Source organism: Typopeltis vanoorti, chromosome 11 (assembly GCF_054136105.1).
Source record: "Typopeltis vanoorti isolate ZY-2024b chromosome 11, IOZ_Tvanoo_1.0, whole genome shotgun sequence".
In the NCBI taxonomy this organism is placed as follows: Eukaryota; Metazoa; Arthropoda; class Arachnida; order Uropygi; family Thelyphonidae; genus Typopeltis; species Typopeltis vanoorti.
The window spans coordinates 87,899,483-87,917,676 of NC_143559.1; the positions used below are offsets into that span (position 1 = coordinate 87,899,483).

Consider the following 18,194-nt stretch of genomic DNA (forward strand, 5'->3'; position numbering starts at 1 on the left):
GATATGTATTCCTGACTGCATGCCTGGTCAGTGTTTTTTACCACTGTGCTGTCATCACTGCTTGTTTCATTTAGCAGTTTTTCAAAGTAATTACTCCATACTTCAAGGATATCTTTTTCTCATGTTTTCATGTCACCTTTATTATCTCTAATTCCTTTTACAGAACTCTTTCCTCCATTCCTAAGCTTCTTCAACAATCTCCAGAATATTTTGCCACCTTCTTGATATTTATTTTCTATATTCTTGCCAAAGTCTTCCCATGACTTTTGTTTAGCTAGTTTTACACAATGTTTAGCATTGTTGCATTTTGTCTCTGTATTCTCTAAGAGCACAAGCTGACTTATTTGACAGGAACTTTTGATATGCTTTCTTCTTTTCCTTCACTGCCTCTTTAACTTCCTGTGTCCACAGGAGTTCTGATTTTTTTATCCTTACAGACAACCTCACCACATGCCTCTTTGGCAGAATCAATCAATGTTTTCTTCAGAGCTTGCCACTGAATCTCCAAGGTTTGATTCCTGTTCTCAAACTCTTTCATTTTTTCTTCAATAATCTTTGTGTATTTTAGTCTACAGTTCACATCTGAGAGTTGCTCAACTTTTATTCGCTTTAAAATTTTCTTGCATGTCATTCTTTTCAATATGAAATTCAATTTTATCTTGCTCAAGACTAAATAGTGATCACTTCCAATTTCAAATCCTCTGTACACTCTGGTGTCCTGCACCAGGGAGAAATCATCACTATCAACAATAACATAGTCAATGAGACTTTTCTTATTCCTAGCCTCTTCTCTCCATGTGAATTTGTGCACATCTTTATGTTAGAACATGGTGTTAGTAATAAATAACCAGTCCATGTCCTGAGCAGAAATCCAACAGATATTTGCCATTATTATTATCTTTGCTCTTTTCTCCAAATTTTCCCAAAATATTTTTGTATATCTGACAATCATTTCCTACTCTGCTATTTAGATCCCCAACAAGGACCAACTTTTCCTTTTTCATTGTGTCAGTTGCTTTTTCTAAAGCCTCAAAAAATTCCTCCACTTCTACCTTAGTAGAACCTTCTGTGGGACCATAAGCACAAATAAGTCTCATTGTCCAGTTCCCCATTCTCATATTTGCCCACATTACTCTACTTGAGACTGACTACCATTCAAGAAGATTAGCCTCGTATTTTGTGTTGAATACTATGGCTACTCCTTCTTTTCCTTGATTGTCATTGCCTGAATATAACATTGCAGAAATTATTATAGCAAAATTTTCAAATGCTAGCATTGAAATTCATTATGATAAATATTTTTTTTTTTCATATAAGATTTATTAAAATAAATATGAACTTTTGTTTTCTTTCCTTGCAAAATACCATTATATGAATCATGATGCTTCATTTTTAGAAATGAGTTTTTCTGTTTTTATGTGCAACAAATGATGTTAAATTATTGCATTACTTATTTTCCGCTTGTGAGACTTTTAATGTAAAAAATGTACAGGGTGTCCCAAAATTCACGCAAGAAGTAATTTTGATAGAAAACACAGGTTTTTAATTAAAAATTGTAATTTCTTATTGATTCATAAAATATACAGTATAGGGTTATGCATGGAATAGCATATCAGGTAAATGGCCTCCATGGCTTTGCTGGCACATATGCACTCTTTTGTCGAAATTTTCCATGACCGTTTTGCATAAATGTGGCTGAATTTCATTGATACAGCGCTCAATTTCCTCCTTCAAGGCGTGGGTGATCGTGGGCTTGTTGGCATAAACCTTAGACTTCAAGAAACCCCAAAGAAAAAAGTCCAATGGCGTTAAGTCACAAGATCTGGGCGGCCAATTCTGATCACCAAAATGGGAAATTACATGACCAGGAAATGACTCGTGCAGTAATTGAATTGTTTCTCGGGCTGTATGGCATGTGGCACCGTCTTGTTGAAACCACATGCCGTCCACATCCATATCTTGCAATTTAGGCACAAAAAAACGGATTATCATGTCACGATAGCGAACACCATTAACTGTTATTGCCTTACCAGCCGCATTTTCGAAGAAGAATGGACCAATGATGCCTCCAGCCCAAAATCTGCACCAAACAGTGACACATTGTGGATGCATTTGTTTCTGAACAATCACTCGTGGATTTTCTGAACCCCAAATGCGACAATTTTGTCGATTAACGAAGCCATCAAGATGAAAATGAGCCTCATTGCTGAAGATGATTTTGTTCGAAAAATAAGCATCCACTTGTTGTTCCATAATCCATTCAACGAACTCTCTTCACTGTGTGTGGTCAGTAGGCTTCAGTTCTTGAGTCCATTGAACTTTGTAAGCATAAAGATGCAAATCTTTCGTGAGAATACGCTGTAGACAGCTTCTCGAAATGCCCAATTCATGACCATGGTGCCGAATTGATGTTCCAGGACTCTCAGCAACACTCTCACGAACTGCTTCGATGTTTTCTGTTGAACGACTTGTTGAAGGATGGCCAGAGTGTATAAGATCACTAATTGATCCAGTTTCCATGAATTTTTTAATTAATCTTTTCACAGTTGATGAAGTTAAATCACTATTCCGACCATATTTTGTACAAAAATTGCGAACTGTAGCTGCCAAACCTTCATTATTTTTAAAATATTACTCAACAATGAAAATGCGTTGTTCTTTCGTGTAGCGCTCCATTTTTAATATCCCTGAACTGTCAGCTGTCACGCTGTCTTTTTTTTTTCTCGTTGGCAACATTTTACCGCACAAATGGCACTAAATTTAAATCTTGTGTGAATTTTGGGACACCCTTTATATTCAATGATATATGTATGAAATGTAATGAAATATATATATTCAGCTGCCTTCTGCTTAAAATTGCAACAGATGTTTTTTTTTTGTTTTTTTTTGTTGAGGGCATATTCCTGTAATACTCAGTCAGTGCTTAATCACTATAGACTTGATGATAATAGATGAAACATATCCTATCCCCAACAGATACAAAATTTATGCTCCTTTTGAAGATTTCCAATTGCATCCCCCCCCCTCCCTCTCTGCTGTTGAATTAAATTATAAATAACTACTCTGTCCAATTTTTTGCTGGTTTGAAAGTTTTCACAGGTATTCAAAATCTATTACTTCATTTTACCATTTTAAAAAAAAGAAATAAGGCAATAATATTGTTGTATCTGTCGAAGGAGGTACTTCTAATTCTGGACTATTTCTTTCAGTCTACAATCAGTTGTTCAGCTGTCTGCTGAAATTATTCTTATTTTTTGAATACTGTGATAAAACAGTGTTTAATTAATAAATAAGGTACATATATTTCATACTAAAACTAATACTACATCTTCAGTGTTACAAACAGTTAGGAATGGAATACAAGTAACGAACGTTCGGTGGATCGCGACAACGATGTATTAAAATACATTGTTCTTGCGAGCTAGGAAATGAAAGAAATTAATAAATAATTAATATTTAAGATAAATAGTTTTTTTAATGATTATATAAAATAAAAGTCTCCCAGATCTTCGAGAGAGAGAGAGACAATCATTTCGATTTAAATTCGGTCGGTGTAAAATAGCTTCACAACTTTCTTTAAAGTGGCGTTCATATTTGAACCTGCATCTATAAAGGAGAATAGCTTTATCCCACTGGATATTATGGGTAGTGGTAATACTGTGTTGTATTAGACCAGACTTCTGAGGTTTGTTGTATTCAATATAATATTGATGTTCTTTAATTTTTTTTTTCACAGAACGGCCATTTTTTCCAAAATAAAAAACATCGCATTCACATGGTATTTGGTAAACGACAGTCAAAGATAGTTATTATAGTTATAGCTAAGCTTAAAATTATAGTAAAAATTAAACATGCAACAATATTGTTTATTATCGATAAAATGATACAGTTTGGTATAATTCAAAATTACTTAAAAATAAAATATCTTCTTCTTGTTTTGTTTCATGAAAAAATATTGTTTATCATCGATAAAATTATACAGTTTAGTATAATTCAAAATTACTTAAAAATAAAATCCATTCTTCTTGTTTTGTTTCCAGCGAAAAGGTCAATAACTTTTTTTTTTCTTGATGTTTATGTGACTGTTGAATAATTTTTTAGTCATCTACTTATTACAATAAGGTGACTGCTTCTTTGGACAGAGGAGAAGGATACACAGTAATATACTTAGATTTCGCTTTTGATAGATTACCATTACCACATTATAAGCTGATGGTCAAACTATAGCGGATGGGGTTGGATATTAGATTAGTGCATTGGATCAGAGGCTGGGTATCTAATAGGTATCAGGGAGTTGTGTATGGAGGAGCAATATCTTGGAAGAGGAAAGTCATCACCAGTGGTGTACTTCAGAGGTCTGTTTTAGGGCTATTACTGTTTAACTTGTATATCAATGATATTGGTGAATATTTGGATGGAGATATTGAGTTGTTTGCAGATGATGCAAAGTTGAGACGAACCATGAAGAGTAGAGAAGACTTGAATAAATTGAGTGATTGGGCATGGGAATGGGGATGTGAGTTCAATGTTGCAAAATGTAAGGTTTAAATTTGGAAAACAAAGATGGGATGGATATTTATGCTTGGTGAGGATATATTGTTGGAGGTGGAGGAAATAAGAGGTCTGGGGATGATAGTGGATAAGGATCTGAAATTTAGCGGACACAGCCAAAATTGTGAAGACAACACAAAGGCTTCTGGGAATGATGCAGAGGACACTGACTTGTAGAAGTAGGGAGATTCTTGTTCCATTGTATAAGGCTTTGATTAGGCCACACATGGACTACTGTGCACAGATTTAGCCACCTGGGTTTGGTTTTTCAGAAGGACGAAGAGATGTTGGAAAGGGTCCAGAGGCAACTGACTAAGGCAGTTTCTAACCTCTGGAATGGCGAGTATGAGAAAAGATTGAGATGATGCAATTGGCAGAGTCTGGTGGATAGGAGGAAGAGGGGGGAGATATGATACAGACCTACAAGTTAGTAAGGGGTTGTTATAGGATCAATGCTGAAGAGGTTCCAGAAAATAGTGGGAGATCAGGGGAGAATCAGAGGTCATCCCTGGAAACTGTATAAAGAGGGTGTGAATAGGGGAGTGAGAAGCAGATTTTTTTCATGCAGAGTCATGAATGATTGGAATGCCTTGCATGAGAGCGTGGTGTCTGCAGAGAATTTGAGTGTGTTTAAAGCACGGTATGATGAGCTGTGTGTATGATAAAAGGACCTTCCAGATGAGTCTTTGACTCTATTGGGTCTTGAGTAATAATAATAATAATTTTTATATCATAGGCAGGCTAAGGATTAGTTAACCTGATCCTTAATATGAATTCCCCAGAGAACTTTTTTCAAGTCACGTGTGGTCCCTACTGAATTTACAGAGGCCTCACACCAGTGATAAAAGTAGTTTACCACCTAGACTTTAAGCAACACCAAAGTCAAATGGATTGAAACCTACAGTAACTTGATCAGCCAAGTCAGCAACACGCTTTTATATAATCCACTGCTCTCTTGCTTCTGATATTTTTCATTTATTTCTATTTCTTTAGTTACTTCTTATGTGAACAAACCATTCAAGTATTTATATATATAGTAAATCAAACTAGTATCATCATACTTGCCTTCCGTCTCTAGTCAGAGCTAAAGAGTGATACTGTCCACATTCTACAGCTACAATGTTTTCTCTAGAAAATGACTCTATAAGAATTGGTCTACAGCACCTCTGAACACTTCCAACTCCTGCCTGTCCATAGCAAGATGACCCCCATCCAAATACCTGAAAAGTTATTTAAGACAATTTTTTATTATAATACTCAGAATGAAGGTAAACAGAGAAAGTCTTATTAATTTTTTTTTGTTTATTTATTTCTAATTTAAAGTTTTTAATTTTGTGAAATAAACCACTGCTGTTATCATTCATGTTATAATCAACAGAATAAGACAATAATTCACACTATCATTTTTAAGGATAAACAATATTCCTACAGAAAACTTAAAAGTAATATATACACTATTTAATTTGCAACATACATATGATGACACATGTATGCATGTATATATGAAAAGTATGAAAGAAAGAATGCTAGTGATAGCATACAAAAGTGAAAGTGTTAAAAGTATCTGTGTGTGAGTGCAGTTGAGAAAGGAGATTAAAAATATGAAGCATGGAATCAGATTGGTGATTATGAAGGATGCAAATGAATTTGGTGAAAGATAGCCATGAAAAAGAGATGAGTGATACAATATTGGTACTCTGCAGTCCTTTATAAGAAGTGCAGCGAATGAGAGGAACCACAAACATTGCTTTCTGAGAGAGAGAGAGAGAGTAGATGAGCATAATGATTGAAGCTATGAATATGAGATGTAACTGAGCAAAAGAGTTAGTGATGGTTGTAAACAAGATGATTTGAATGGCTATAAAGAAGAAAAAAAGCAGTGAAGATGGATATCAAAAGAAAGATAACAGTGTGGAAGGAAATGTGCTACCCAGATATGACAATGATGAATTAAGATGATGAGCAAAACTGCTGAACGATGTAGCAGCAGAATTGCTGAAATGAACTTAGATGGGGAAGCTGTTGTGAGAGAAGAGAGAATAAGTTCACTTGGGAAGCTGTTAGGAAAGAAGAGAATAAGTAGGGATAGATAGACCAGTGAGAGACCAGTAGAAGTAATGAGGGATGAGAATGACTAAGCAAGATGAACTAAATAAAATAAGTAGTAAAAAAACTGACAGGAAAATAAGTGTAAGTTCGTGGTAGACAGAGCTATACGGAATAAGAAGTGTGGACACCGGAAGCAGTGTGTGTGTGGACATGTACGCGTGCGCACGCACGCACACACACACACACACACACACACACACATTCCAATCATACAATACACTTAGCTATTTGTGATGTTCTCAGAAAAAGATAACTTTTGATAAAAATGAAGGCTATGAGAATGGCTCCAATGATCAGAAGATTCTCAGACAATGATGTGGAAGATGATTTAAATGAAATATCCAAAATTTTCATGATTTTGTTAAGTATGTTAAGACTGCAGTTACGAGAAATAGCCTTTTGCAACAAAAAAATAACAACTAAATTGGGAAGTGAGATGGAATTGGTTATGGATGTTAAAATACTGGAACTCGCTGCATGATATAGTTTACTGGAGGAGGGTGCTAGAGTCATGCGTGAATGTAGTGATAGATTTGAGCTGTGCTAAAAAAAGCATTTTTAATTAGTATATAGTGTGGCTTTTTATTGCAAATTGTGCTGCATTTTTTTCAGTTTGATATAAGTGTCCTTCAGTAGTGTTGCTGTTGTTGTTGGAATTTTTTGTTGTTTATATAATGTTTTGCTGCTTGTTTATTCTTACTGAAAGGGTGAGGTCACAGTTGGATGCATGTAAAATAGGATGCATTGATGGTTACTGAAGGAAAATCAGATTATGATAATCTGATTTTCTCTTTAAAGTCAAGGCTGTTTTTAATATAAGAACTAGTATGGCAGTGAAATCCTGAAGATGAGGAGAAAGATGTTTTGCAAAGTGGTAAGTGGTAGAGCAAATTCATTACTGGGTATAGTGGATAGCCAATTTTTGGAGTTTAGGGAGACCACAGAGATGAGGTGGATGGGCATGATGAATTCGTAACTTTTTAATGGTAGCAGCATCCCAAGATTTAAATTGTCCAATAATTTCTTTAATTATTGATTTGACTGTTTGTTGGCTCCTTGCTAATCACACTGCAGGTTGACATATCCCTCAATAAGATATTTATTTCATAATTATACCCAGTGGTAGTCACGACAACAGTGGCATTACCTTTCAGACTTTGCAGTGACAATACTGGTTCTGATGTAACAAGCAAAGAGCATGTACTACTGAGAAGGGTATATTTAAAGAAGGTAGTTTGGAGAAATTGCAAAAACATAATTTATTAGTTTCACCTGTGCATAATTCTCTGATTTCTAGGTAAAGGTATGTTGAGGATGAAAGGCAAAATCAGGACATTTAGACATAACATTTGTAATTGGTGTGTTTGTTAAATTTATAACTGAGCTGTCATGGATAGACTGAGGTAATGGTTGTATATTGTGGGAGTTTCTTCCTTCCAATATTACAAACTTAAATCAATCTATGTTTATGATGCAAATATGCTTATTTGGCCAAGGATAATGAAATACAAACAATTAATTCAAAATGGTCTCAACTAAGAATGTCCTTTAAAGCATTTTCAAGCTTAAGAAGCTGAGCATTATTTCAAATACATGAAACAAAGAAAACAGTTTCTTTGTTTCACATATTTGATTTATTAATAAAGCATTATTAGATTTTTGGTAAATCTTACTGTGCAGAATGTGATTTGATGGTCTCCTTAATTTTAACAAAATTAGGAATAATATCAGCAGTGTGACAATGCCTAAGAACACAAGTCTATTACTTAAATTAGCTTTCTTCAAATGCAATGCAATACTACAGAGGTAGGGGTGATTTGTGGAGTGAAAGGTTTGTTTAATATTAGTGCGATGTGCACTGAGTTGGTGGTCATCAAATGGAGAAGGTAGATGATATACAGAAAGAAGATGGGTGAGAGAACAAAGTGTCGTAGAAAATATGACACTATCCAGTCAGAAAGCTGGCAATCTGGTTGCAGATATCATGAGACAGACCAAATGATTGGCATAGACACAACAGATCCTCCGACTAAACCCAGTCAAAAGTCATGGAAATATCAAGAGTAACCACTTGAGATTTAACGAACTTTTCCATTGAATTGGAGTAGATATGGATAACATAAATAAGCAGATCCCCTATTGACTGACAATAAGAGAATCATGCTGGTGATCACTTATTAGTTGAGTACCTTCAAGGTAGTAGAAGTTGAGAGTTGATTCTCTACATTACTTTAGAGAGAACCGAGGCCAAATTAGGCAGTAGTTTGATGGTTAAAAATATGTCACCCTTTTTAGGAATGGACTAATTTCCAGGCTGAAGGATATATATCAATGAAATAAGAAAGCATAAAAAATATGACACAGAATGAGAGTCAACTTTAAACAACTATGAGCAGTTGAATTAGAGCAACTGGAGAAATGCTATCAGAACTAAAAGCCTTTTTTGTATCCAATGTGCATGGATAAGTGTGGACAAAATTTTTCTGATGTTTTTTCTCCAACAAAAGGTCAAACAAGACATAGAGTATTTGGAGTTGGGGGATAACCATGCAGGAAATGGAAGGAAAGTAAGAAGACAGAAGGCAGGCTTTTCCTGTAGGTGATGACAATATAAAACCATCTGAGTGTACAAGATTCAGATGGTTTTATAATCATCTGGTAAGATCAATGTTGGAAAGAAGATGAATGGCCACTATTTGGATAGGAAGCAAGTTTTCTGTCAGCACTTTCAAAATCTATCTCAGATGAGTTAGTTTTTATGCAGCTATTCCAGGCATGGTATTAGCAAGTAAAGGAAGATGCAGTTTTGGATGACAGTTACAATATGCCAAATTCTTCACTTATACCTTGGCATATTTACTTGGAGAGTGGTGAATGAGTGGAATGGGCTGCCAGAGTCTGTTGTGGATGCCATGACTGTGAATGAGTTCAAGGCGAAGTATGATAGATACTGTGTGAATGTTGAATAGTTGTTCTTGACATGATATTAGGGCCTCCCTCGATGAGTCTGAGGACTCCTTGGAGTTGCCCGTAATAATAATAATAATAACTTTCGAAGAATCAAGACTAAGACAGGGGAAGAGAATTTAAGGTGAAATGAAGAACATGTTTCTATACTAATAAGAAGTATTTTGGTGGCATGTTCAGTACAGTTCTTCAGTTCAGTTCAGTACTTCTGAAATATTTATATCAGAAGGCTGAAAACAATACTCCAAACAAGGGAACGAGGCATAACATCTTAGAATGTTCACCCAACTTGGCACTCTTATGCAACACATAGGTGAGAATGCCATGCAACACATAGGTGAGAGTGATTGTGTGCATAGTGTTCCATGAGGAACAGATCATCACTAGGTTGTAGTATGAATTACTTACCTAGTTTGAATGAACAGAGGAAAACTCAAGTAAAAACTTTATTCATTTAGAATTTTCGCCTAAGTATCATAGGCATCATCAGTACAAGATCACAGAATGGCAATTAAACAATAATAGACAATTCTAAAAAAGCACCACCTATGTGGCAATTGTAAGATAACTAAAAGAGGTCAATAATTTCCTTAAAATAATTATATAAATAATAAATATATGCATAGATAAAATAAAGTTAGGAAAGATTAGCAGATTTAAAAAGTACTATCTCCCACAAAGAGGATAGATGTAGACCATCAGATCTGTTTAAGTTAGGAACAATGAAGTAAAGTTTCACATGTTTCTTTATAAAGAAACGTGTGAAATTATGAGGAAACAGCTTTTATGAAGGACTCTTTTGTCTTGTTCCAATGAACACTACGTTTATTGTCGATGGCATGCTCTACAAATCGAGACTGTTCAGGCTCATGGTATTTAATATAAGATGTGATCTTCTAGATGAATAAAAGCAGATCTTCCTATTTGTCCAAAATAAGATTACCTACAAGAGCCAAAATAAGATTACCTACAAGAGCCAAAATAAGATTACCTCTCAGTTATCCAGGCATCTGGTAGATGCCTGGATAACTGAGAGAGTTCCCACTGATGAGACCTCAATAAAGTTCGAAATGGTTTGGGTAGTGCCCCTTCTCATAATGCACAGATTATACATGTTCATAAGGATATGTGCTTTGTATTAATGGATACTAAGGCAACTGATGTGAAGATTGGAGGTAGAATAAGTTTAGTGATTGAGGCATTAGATATGAAAAGTAAGTAAGCAAAAGAGTTGGTATTTGTAATAGGGACAAATGACTTGACTGCGAACAAAGAACATGTCAGATTGGATATCAGGAGGTTGTTGAGATGGATAAAAGATAATGGAGTGATAGGAAAGGTAGTAAGTGTGTTGCCCAGGTATAACAGTGGTGAGATGATGTGGAGAGCAAGGATTATGAATGATATGTTAGCAGAAATGTGTGAGGAGAAAGGAGTGCAGTTTGTTAATGTGTGGAATGAGTTTGGAGGAAGAATTGAACTGTATAAGAGTGATGGACTGCATTTGAATGGTTTTTGGTGTGTCCCTTGGAGAGACTGCTGCTAGAAGGTAGAGAAGTGAGTGCAGAGAATGAATCTGATCAAGTGGGATGTGATGTGGAAGAACAGGAGAGTAAGACAGGAGATACTGAAGAGGTGGTTACAAATGAAGAAGTGAGTGGCACAAGTATAGAAAATGAGAGAACAGGTATGCAAGACAAGGAAACAGGGAGGTTCAGAATGGACAAAAGAACACAGTGTGAGAAAGGATGATGCCCCAACAGGATGTGAATGCATGTGTAGATAAAAAAGGGAGGGAGATGACCTGGGATCAAGGGAAAAACAGTTGGATTTGAAGAAGTTCTAAGATGAATAAGAAGAAAAAGAAATGGCTTGAGTTAAGTATGGAGAAGTCACATCAAATAAGTGGTATCAGTGGAACTAGCTATAGATCCATGAATGAGCTGCTATGTTTGTATACAAATGCTGGAAGTGTAAGAAACATGGAAAATTAAATGGTTGCATTAATTGAGTCTATTCACCCAAGAATTGTTGGAATAAGTGAGACATGTTTGGATGAGAATGACATCCTGACAGGAATAGAGATAGAAGGTATGATGTGTTTTGTGAAGATAGAAAGACAAAAAGGGAGGGGGGAAATGCTATTGATGATAGAAAAGTGTTATGTCTATACAAAGTAGAGATGCAAGAGCAAAATACTGCCAGTGGTTCTGAGGCAGTATGGTGTGAGATAGAGGTGAATACAATGAAATATTTAGTTGGATGTTGTTATAGACCTGGTAATGTGGATGGTGGTGATAGTGAAATGTATAGTCAAATAAGCCAAGCAAATAAGAAAAGGGTGATCATTATGGGTGATTTTAATTATGGCAAATATAGACTGGAATGAAGAGATAGCAACTGGAAGTAAAGAAAATTAGTTTCTTGAGTTTTTGAGGGACAACTACCTCAGACAGTATGTAACAAAGGGCACACAAAGATTGGGGGTCTTGGATTTGATCATCTCATCAGAGGATGTAATTATAAATGAGGTGTCAAATCCAGTTGATGAGAATGACAATGAAGTGATTACCTGGGAGGTTGCTAGCAGTGTGAGGACCTCTGTGAGAAAAGGTGTATATGTGGAACTACAAGGTTGGTGATTATGAGGAGCTCAGGAGACAGCTTGCAGATGCAGCGCATGGAATAAGGAGTTAGCTGGGAAATATATCAGTGCAGCTTGGGAGATATTCAAGAACTATCTATTAGAAGAAATGTCTGAATGTATTCCAAGGATCAGAAGGTTAATAAGGTAGGTGTGAAATGGATGAATGAAGAGATTAAGCATGTGACAGAGAAGAAAACGGCATTATGGAGGCAGCATAAGAGATATTCAAGAACTATCTAGTAGAAGCAATGTCTGAATGTATTCCAAGGATCAGAAGGTTAAATAAGGTAGGTGTGAAATGGATGAATGAAGAGATTAAGCATGTGACACAGAAGAAAAAGGCATCATGGAGGCAGCATAAGAGAAGTGGTAATAATCAACTCCATGAAGATTACAAAGAACAGGCAAGGAGGGTGACTTGGTTGGTAAGGGTTGCAAAAGTGATGTATAAGCAGCAGTTAGCTAATGAAGCCAAAAAGAATCCTAGGGAGTTCTTTTGATATATAGCCATAAAAAAAAAAAAAAAAAAAGAAAAGAAAAAAAGATTATGGAAGGATGACACTGATTGGAGAAAATGGTATAAGAACAACTGCTGCAGAAGAAAGAGTGGAGATAATTAATGAGAAGTTCATAAAGGTCTTTCATTCTTGTAAATATAACATCATGGAGAGATTGACTATAAGTGAGCAAGAGATATATGGGGAATTGAGCAAATTTGACGTTTATACTGTGGGACTTGATAATTTATCACCATGTATTCTGAAGGAATGTGCCAGGGAGTTGGCATCTCCCTTGACATATATTTTTAATATGAGTCTTGCACTAGGTCGAGTTCCAAAGGAATGGAAGGAGGGCAAGATTGTACTGCTTCATAAGGGAGGTGATAGAACTTAAGCATCAAACTAGAGGCCTATCTGTGTGTTAGGTGTTATGGTTAAGTTGTTAGAGAAGCTTGTGAGAACTAGGATCCAGAATTGGGTTGACAACAATGGTATTATCTTTGATGGACAGCACGGATTTGCTAAAGGGAGGTCATGTTTTAGTAATCTACTTACTTATTACAATAAAGTGACTGCTTCATTGGACAGAAGAGAGGACCACATTATAAGCTGATGGTCAAACTAGAGCAGATGGGGTTGGATATTTGATTAGTGCATTGGATCAGAGGCTGGCCATCTAATAGGTATCAGGGAGTTGTATATGGGGGAGCAATATCTCGGAAGAGGAAAGTCACCGGTGGTGTGCCTCAGGGGTCTGTTTTAGGGTCATGGCTGTTTAACCTGTATATTAATGATATTGGTGAAGATTTGAATGGCGATATTCAATTGTTTGCAGCTGATGCAAAGTTGGGATGAACTACAAAGAGCAGAGAAGATGTTGTGGCCTTACAAGAAGACTTGAATAGATCAAGTGAATGGGCACAAGAATGGGGATGTGAGTTCAATGTTGCAAAATGTAAGATTTTAAAATTTGGGAAACAAAGATGGGATGTAGAATTTATGCTTGGTGAGAATATATTGTTGGAGGGGGAGGAATAAGAGATCTTGGGGTAATAGTGGATAAGGAGCTGCAATTTAGGGGACACATTGCCAAAACTTTGATGACAACACAAAGAATTCTGGGAATGATGAGGAGGACACTGACTTATAGAAGTAAGGAGATTCTTGTTCCATTGTATAAGGCTCTGATTAGGCCACACATGGACTACTGTGCACAGATTTGGTCACCTGGGTTTGGTTTTTTAAAAGGATGAAGAGATGTTGGAAAGGAACCAGAGGAGACTGACTAAGATAGTTTCTGATCTCTAGAATGTCAAATATGAGAAAAGATTGAAAAGATGCAATTTACAGAGTCTAGTGGATCAATGTTGAAGAGGTTTTACAGAAAATGGTAGGAGATCAGGGGAGAACTGGAAGACATCCCTGGAAGCTGTATAAGGAAGGTGTGAGCAGGGGAGTGAGAAGCAGGTTTTCTGCATGCAGAGTTGTCAATAATTGGTATCCTTGCCTGAGAAGGTGGTGTCTGTGGAGAATATGAGTGTGTTTAAGGTGCAGTATGATGAGCTGTGTGTATGACAAAAAGCCCTCCTATATGTGTCTTTGACTCTATGGGGTTTTAAGATAATAATAATCATAAAAGCCATCAGCTTCTATATAGAAGTAGCCCAGTCATGAAGTGACTTCACATGCAGACTTTGTTTACTTACACTTGGATAAAGGATGAAACTAAGAATATAATTTCTTGGCATCTTTAATTTAAAGTAAAGCCAACTGGTGCTGCGAATGTTAAAAGCCCCAAGGAAGATGACCTCACTATTAAAAGTTGAAATGAAGAAAATCAATGGTTGGTGGTATAAGGAAAGTGACAGAGATAGAAAATAAATTTGAATGAATGGGGTGGAGAGATTTTCAGGCAAAGGAGATTCTAAGTTGGATATTCTTGGACATGGTATATCAGAGCATGCACATATGCCACTTTGAGATGAAATAAGGCAAAGAATGTTTGAAGAAGATGCAAACTGAATAAAAAAAAACCTTAGTATACAAAAACAGCATATAAACATGCTGTCCCAAAAAACACTATAAGCAGTGTTTTTTGGGACAGCATGCAAGGGTACAGTTATGGTATATGGCACCTTTATTAATAATGATGTGTGATATATGGATGTGGTACTTATTCAATAATATTCAGTAATTATCTAAACATTTACCTGGTATGCAAATAATTGTAGTTATTTAATGAAATTTATATGTTTCACTGCATCTGTTGTTATGATAAGTGTTATATACTTAATCTGCTTTTTATTTCAAAAACATTATCAAACTATGACAAAGCAAAAATATCAGTACATTTTTTTTTTAGTTTTCTTTTCATATCCTTTTAATTTTCAATTCTTTCTGCTAGCAAAGAATGATTACTTGCAGCTACTTTTTACAAAAAACAATAGCAACATATCTTGGCACAACATCTGCTTTATACTACAAAATAGCCATCTCCAGGAGTGGACACTTAATGAGTCTGTTGCTGGTGGTGAATGGTCTACAGTATGGGTGCAAGTGACCAACTACCATGCCATTTCTTGTATTAATTCAAGTGAAAAAACATGACTGACTACAGTATTACTCTCTCATATTTTTAAAATATTAAAAATATTTTAATAATAATAATAATAATAATAATAGTAAAAACTAAGGATCTTACCCCACAATCAGAAATTGCTAAAGTGTGTAGAGCTCCACATGATACAGAGGTTACCTTGACTTGTAAATTAAGGAGCAAATCCACCGGAGAGGGAGTTAAATACTCAAGAGTAATATCTCCATGTCCTAATCTTAGAGAGAAAAATATATAATTACTAATTTACTAATCAATAATTTAATTATTGCCCAGATTTAACAATTTCAGGAACTGAACAAAAGAAAGAAAGAAAGAAAGAAAAATAAACTAATCAAAAGATATCTTTAAAAAAAATTCTTTAGCAAGACTTTCTCTGCATATACAGGGTGTTCGGGATAAATTTGACAGTTTCGTAAGGAAAAAGAAAATCTTCTTTGTATCTATTAAATTTAATGAATTGACAAAAAAACATTACAGGCAGAGTTAATTACAATACTATCAACAAGATTTACTCAAAATAACCACCATTAGCATCGATCACAGCTTCAATTCTGCTTCGGAACCTCGAACAAGCTGATGCTACAGTCTCCCTGGGAAGGGCCGCAAAAACTGTTTTAATTTTATCCATTAACTGGGCTTTTGTATTACTGGAAGTGCGATTGGTGTCTTTTTCAACTGCGCCCCATACAAAATAATCCATGGGGTTAAGGTCTGGGGAGTTTGGAGGCCAAACATTTGGACTGGTGAAGTCGTAGAAATTTTCAGACAACCATTTTTGACTTTTCCCAGAGGTGTGGCAAGGGGCCGAATCCTGCTGCCATACATACGGCCTACCATTGGCTACCCTTGTTATCCAGGGCTTGACTACAGTTAGCAACTCCACGAACAAAGCCCGAATTCCAATGCCAGGGTTCTTCAACACCTGTTCCTGCAGATTTGCGAGGAATTCTGCTGTACGAACGCAATCAGATCGTCTGCTAGGGATCTTTCTTCTTGCTACATCCTCGTAGTCACCATTGCAAGTCTCCAGTTCATGCCTGATTGTTTTTACTGTATTCAGGGAGCATTGGGAAGCAGTCGTAATATCCTTATTTTGATGGCGGGCACGAATCATCATGATACAAGTTATTCTCTTCCATGATTCAGGTGGGTTCCAGCTATCCATCCTTTCTGACATCTTGTATATGAATGAAGAAGGGTCCAAACTTTTAAATGAAGAGAAGCGTGTGTTAATACATGTAACTTACGGAAAAATATAATTAATTATAAATATGTCAAATTTATCCCGAACACCCTGTATGTATTTTTCTGGTTTTACTATAGAATAGGGTCGAAATAACTGTCAGATGTTAATATTTAATGTTGTTTTAATTTTAATAAAAATAGAAAAAATGCTTCACAATTTCTTTCCATTAAGCACATTGGTATTATTAAGAGACAGACTAATGTCATAGCAAGTAGTCCTTGCAACAGCCTCAACTCATGCATTGTGGAATCCATTATATTTCAAAATAATTCCACAGGGCTGCTGGCCATGCAGGTAACAGCAAATTTTATGCCTTAGAATGAATTGCAGTAGTCCATTTTACCTCACTCCAAAGATGTGCATTAGTGACTAAGCAGACAAATGTAATATGGTAGGCTCACTCTTCATGCTCCTGAACCATTCACAAATGATCTATGCCTTGTGACAAACTGCATTATTTTGTTGGAACACCAATCACACAACAAATATTCAGTTTAGGCATTCTTTATGCACAATAAGTATTTAACATTACAGATGATAATACATTACCTGAGAATTAACCACGAGAATGTAAATAATTAGATACTTATCAGACCTGCATAGTGATGTGTGGCTTACTTATCTCAACAGAGTTATAAATGATGGTTACTTCATCTACAAGTATGCTAAGTGTGTAAGATTCTGTGCAAGTGTATGCTTGTTAAACTAGGTTATCCTACTGCAGGAATTCAAATGATGTGTCAAGAACAGCCGTAACCTCTGGAGTGTTTCTACATTTTAAGGCAGCGATAAATTGTATACCCATACTCAACTAACTGTGAACTGTGAAAAGGTTATTTAACAAGTAAATATGTTCTGCAACTGCTAACAAAATAAATGTTTTTGACATTATCAAGCAGTTTGGTATTAGACTTGAATAAGGAAGTGATATCATAAGTAAGTCACTTGAATTTTTATATTTAACACTGAGAATATCTCATATTTTTGCAATCAACAGATAGCCAGAATATTAAGTGTGATCCAAAGTCAGTGGGATACTGATCAAGGTAAATAACCAGTGGAATTTGGATTATATATATATATATATCTCACAGAAGCTCATTATAAAATGGAGCACATGGATATGAAGCTAGTAACAAGACTAAGGCAATGGTTGATGAACAGACGTATTACTGCACAGGAACCTCCATGAAGTCTGAAGACTCACTGCAGAAGATCAACTTTTCCCACAATAGACTGTACCTCTCATACTCATAAAAGACAGTCCCAACCCATTCAGCACATTCATCACTGTGGGGGGGGGATCTAATCTTCACACATTTGTTCCCATTGTTATTCAATTTCCAGGGATGACCCTTGTTCCACTCCTCTAGCCGAATGCTGAGAGGCAGAACTTATCAACACTCCTATAAAACCTTTTAGTAACTAAAATGTTTCTATTATATTCAATTTTTTCTGCCTATCAACCAACTTATGCAAACCATAAATCCTCAGTCTAATGTGAGAAGATGCATTCTAAACTCATACACAGTAGTGCACTCAGGATTTAATCTTGGG

At 35.8% G+C, this 18,194-nt stretch overlaps 1 protein-coding gene across 2 annotated transcripts in view; it reads right to left on the reverse strand.

Annotated features, from left to right (window-relative positions):
- The window catches only part of LOC150101832 (uncharacterized), a 572,233-nt gene that overhangs the window by 193,841 nt on the left and 360,198 nt on the right, over positions 1-18,194 (reverse strand). For both annotated transcript variants that reach the window (XM_090400015.1, XM_090400014.1), the window contains exons 13-14: positions 15,476-15,605; positions 5,617-5,771 (exon numbers count right to left, since the gene is read on the reverse strand). In XM_090400015.1, coding sequence (XP_090256141.1) covers positions 5,617-5,771; positions 15,476-15,605 — 285 coding nt within the window. The remainder of the gene's footprint in view (positions 1-5,616; positions 5,772-15,475; positions 15,606-18,194) is intronic.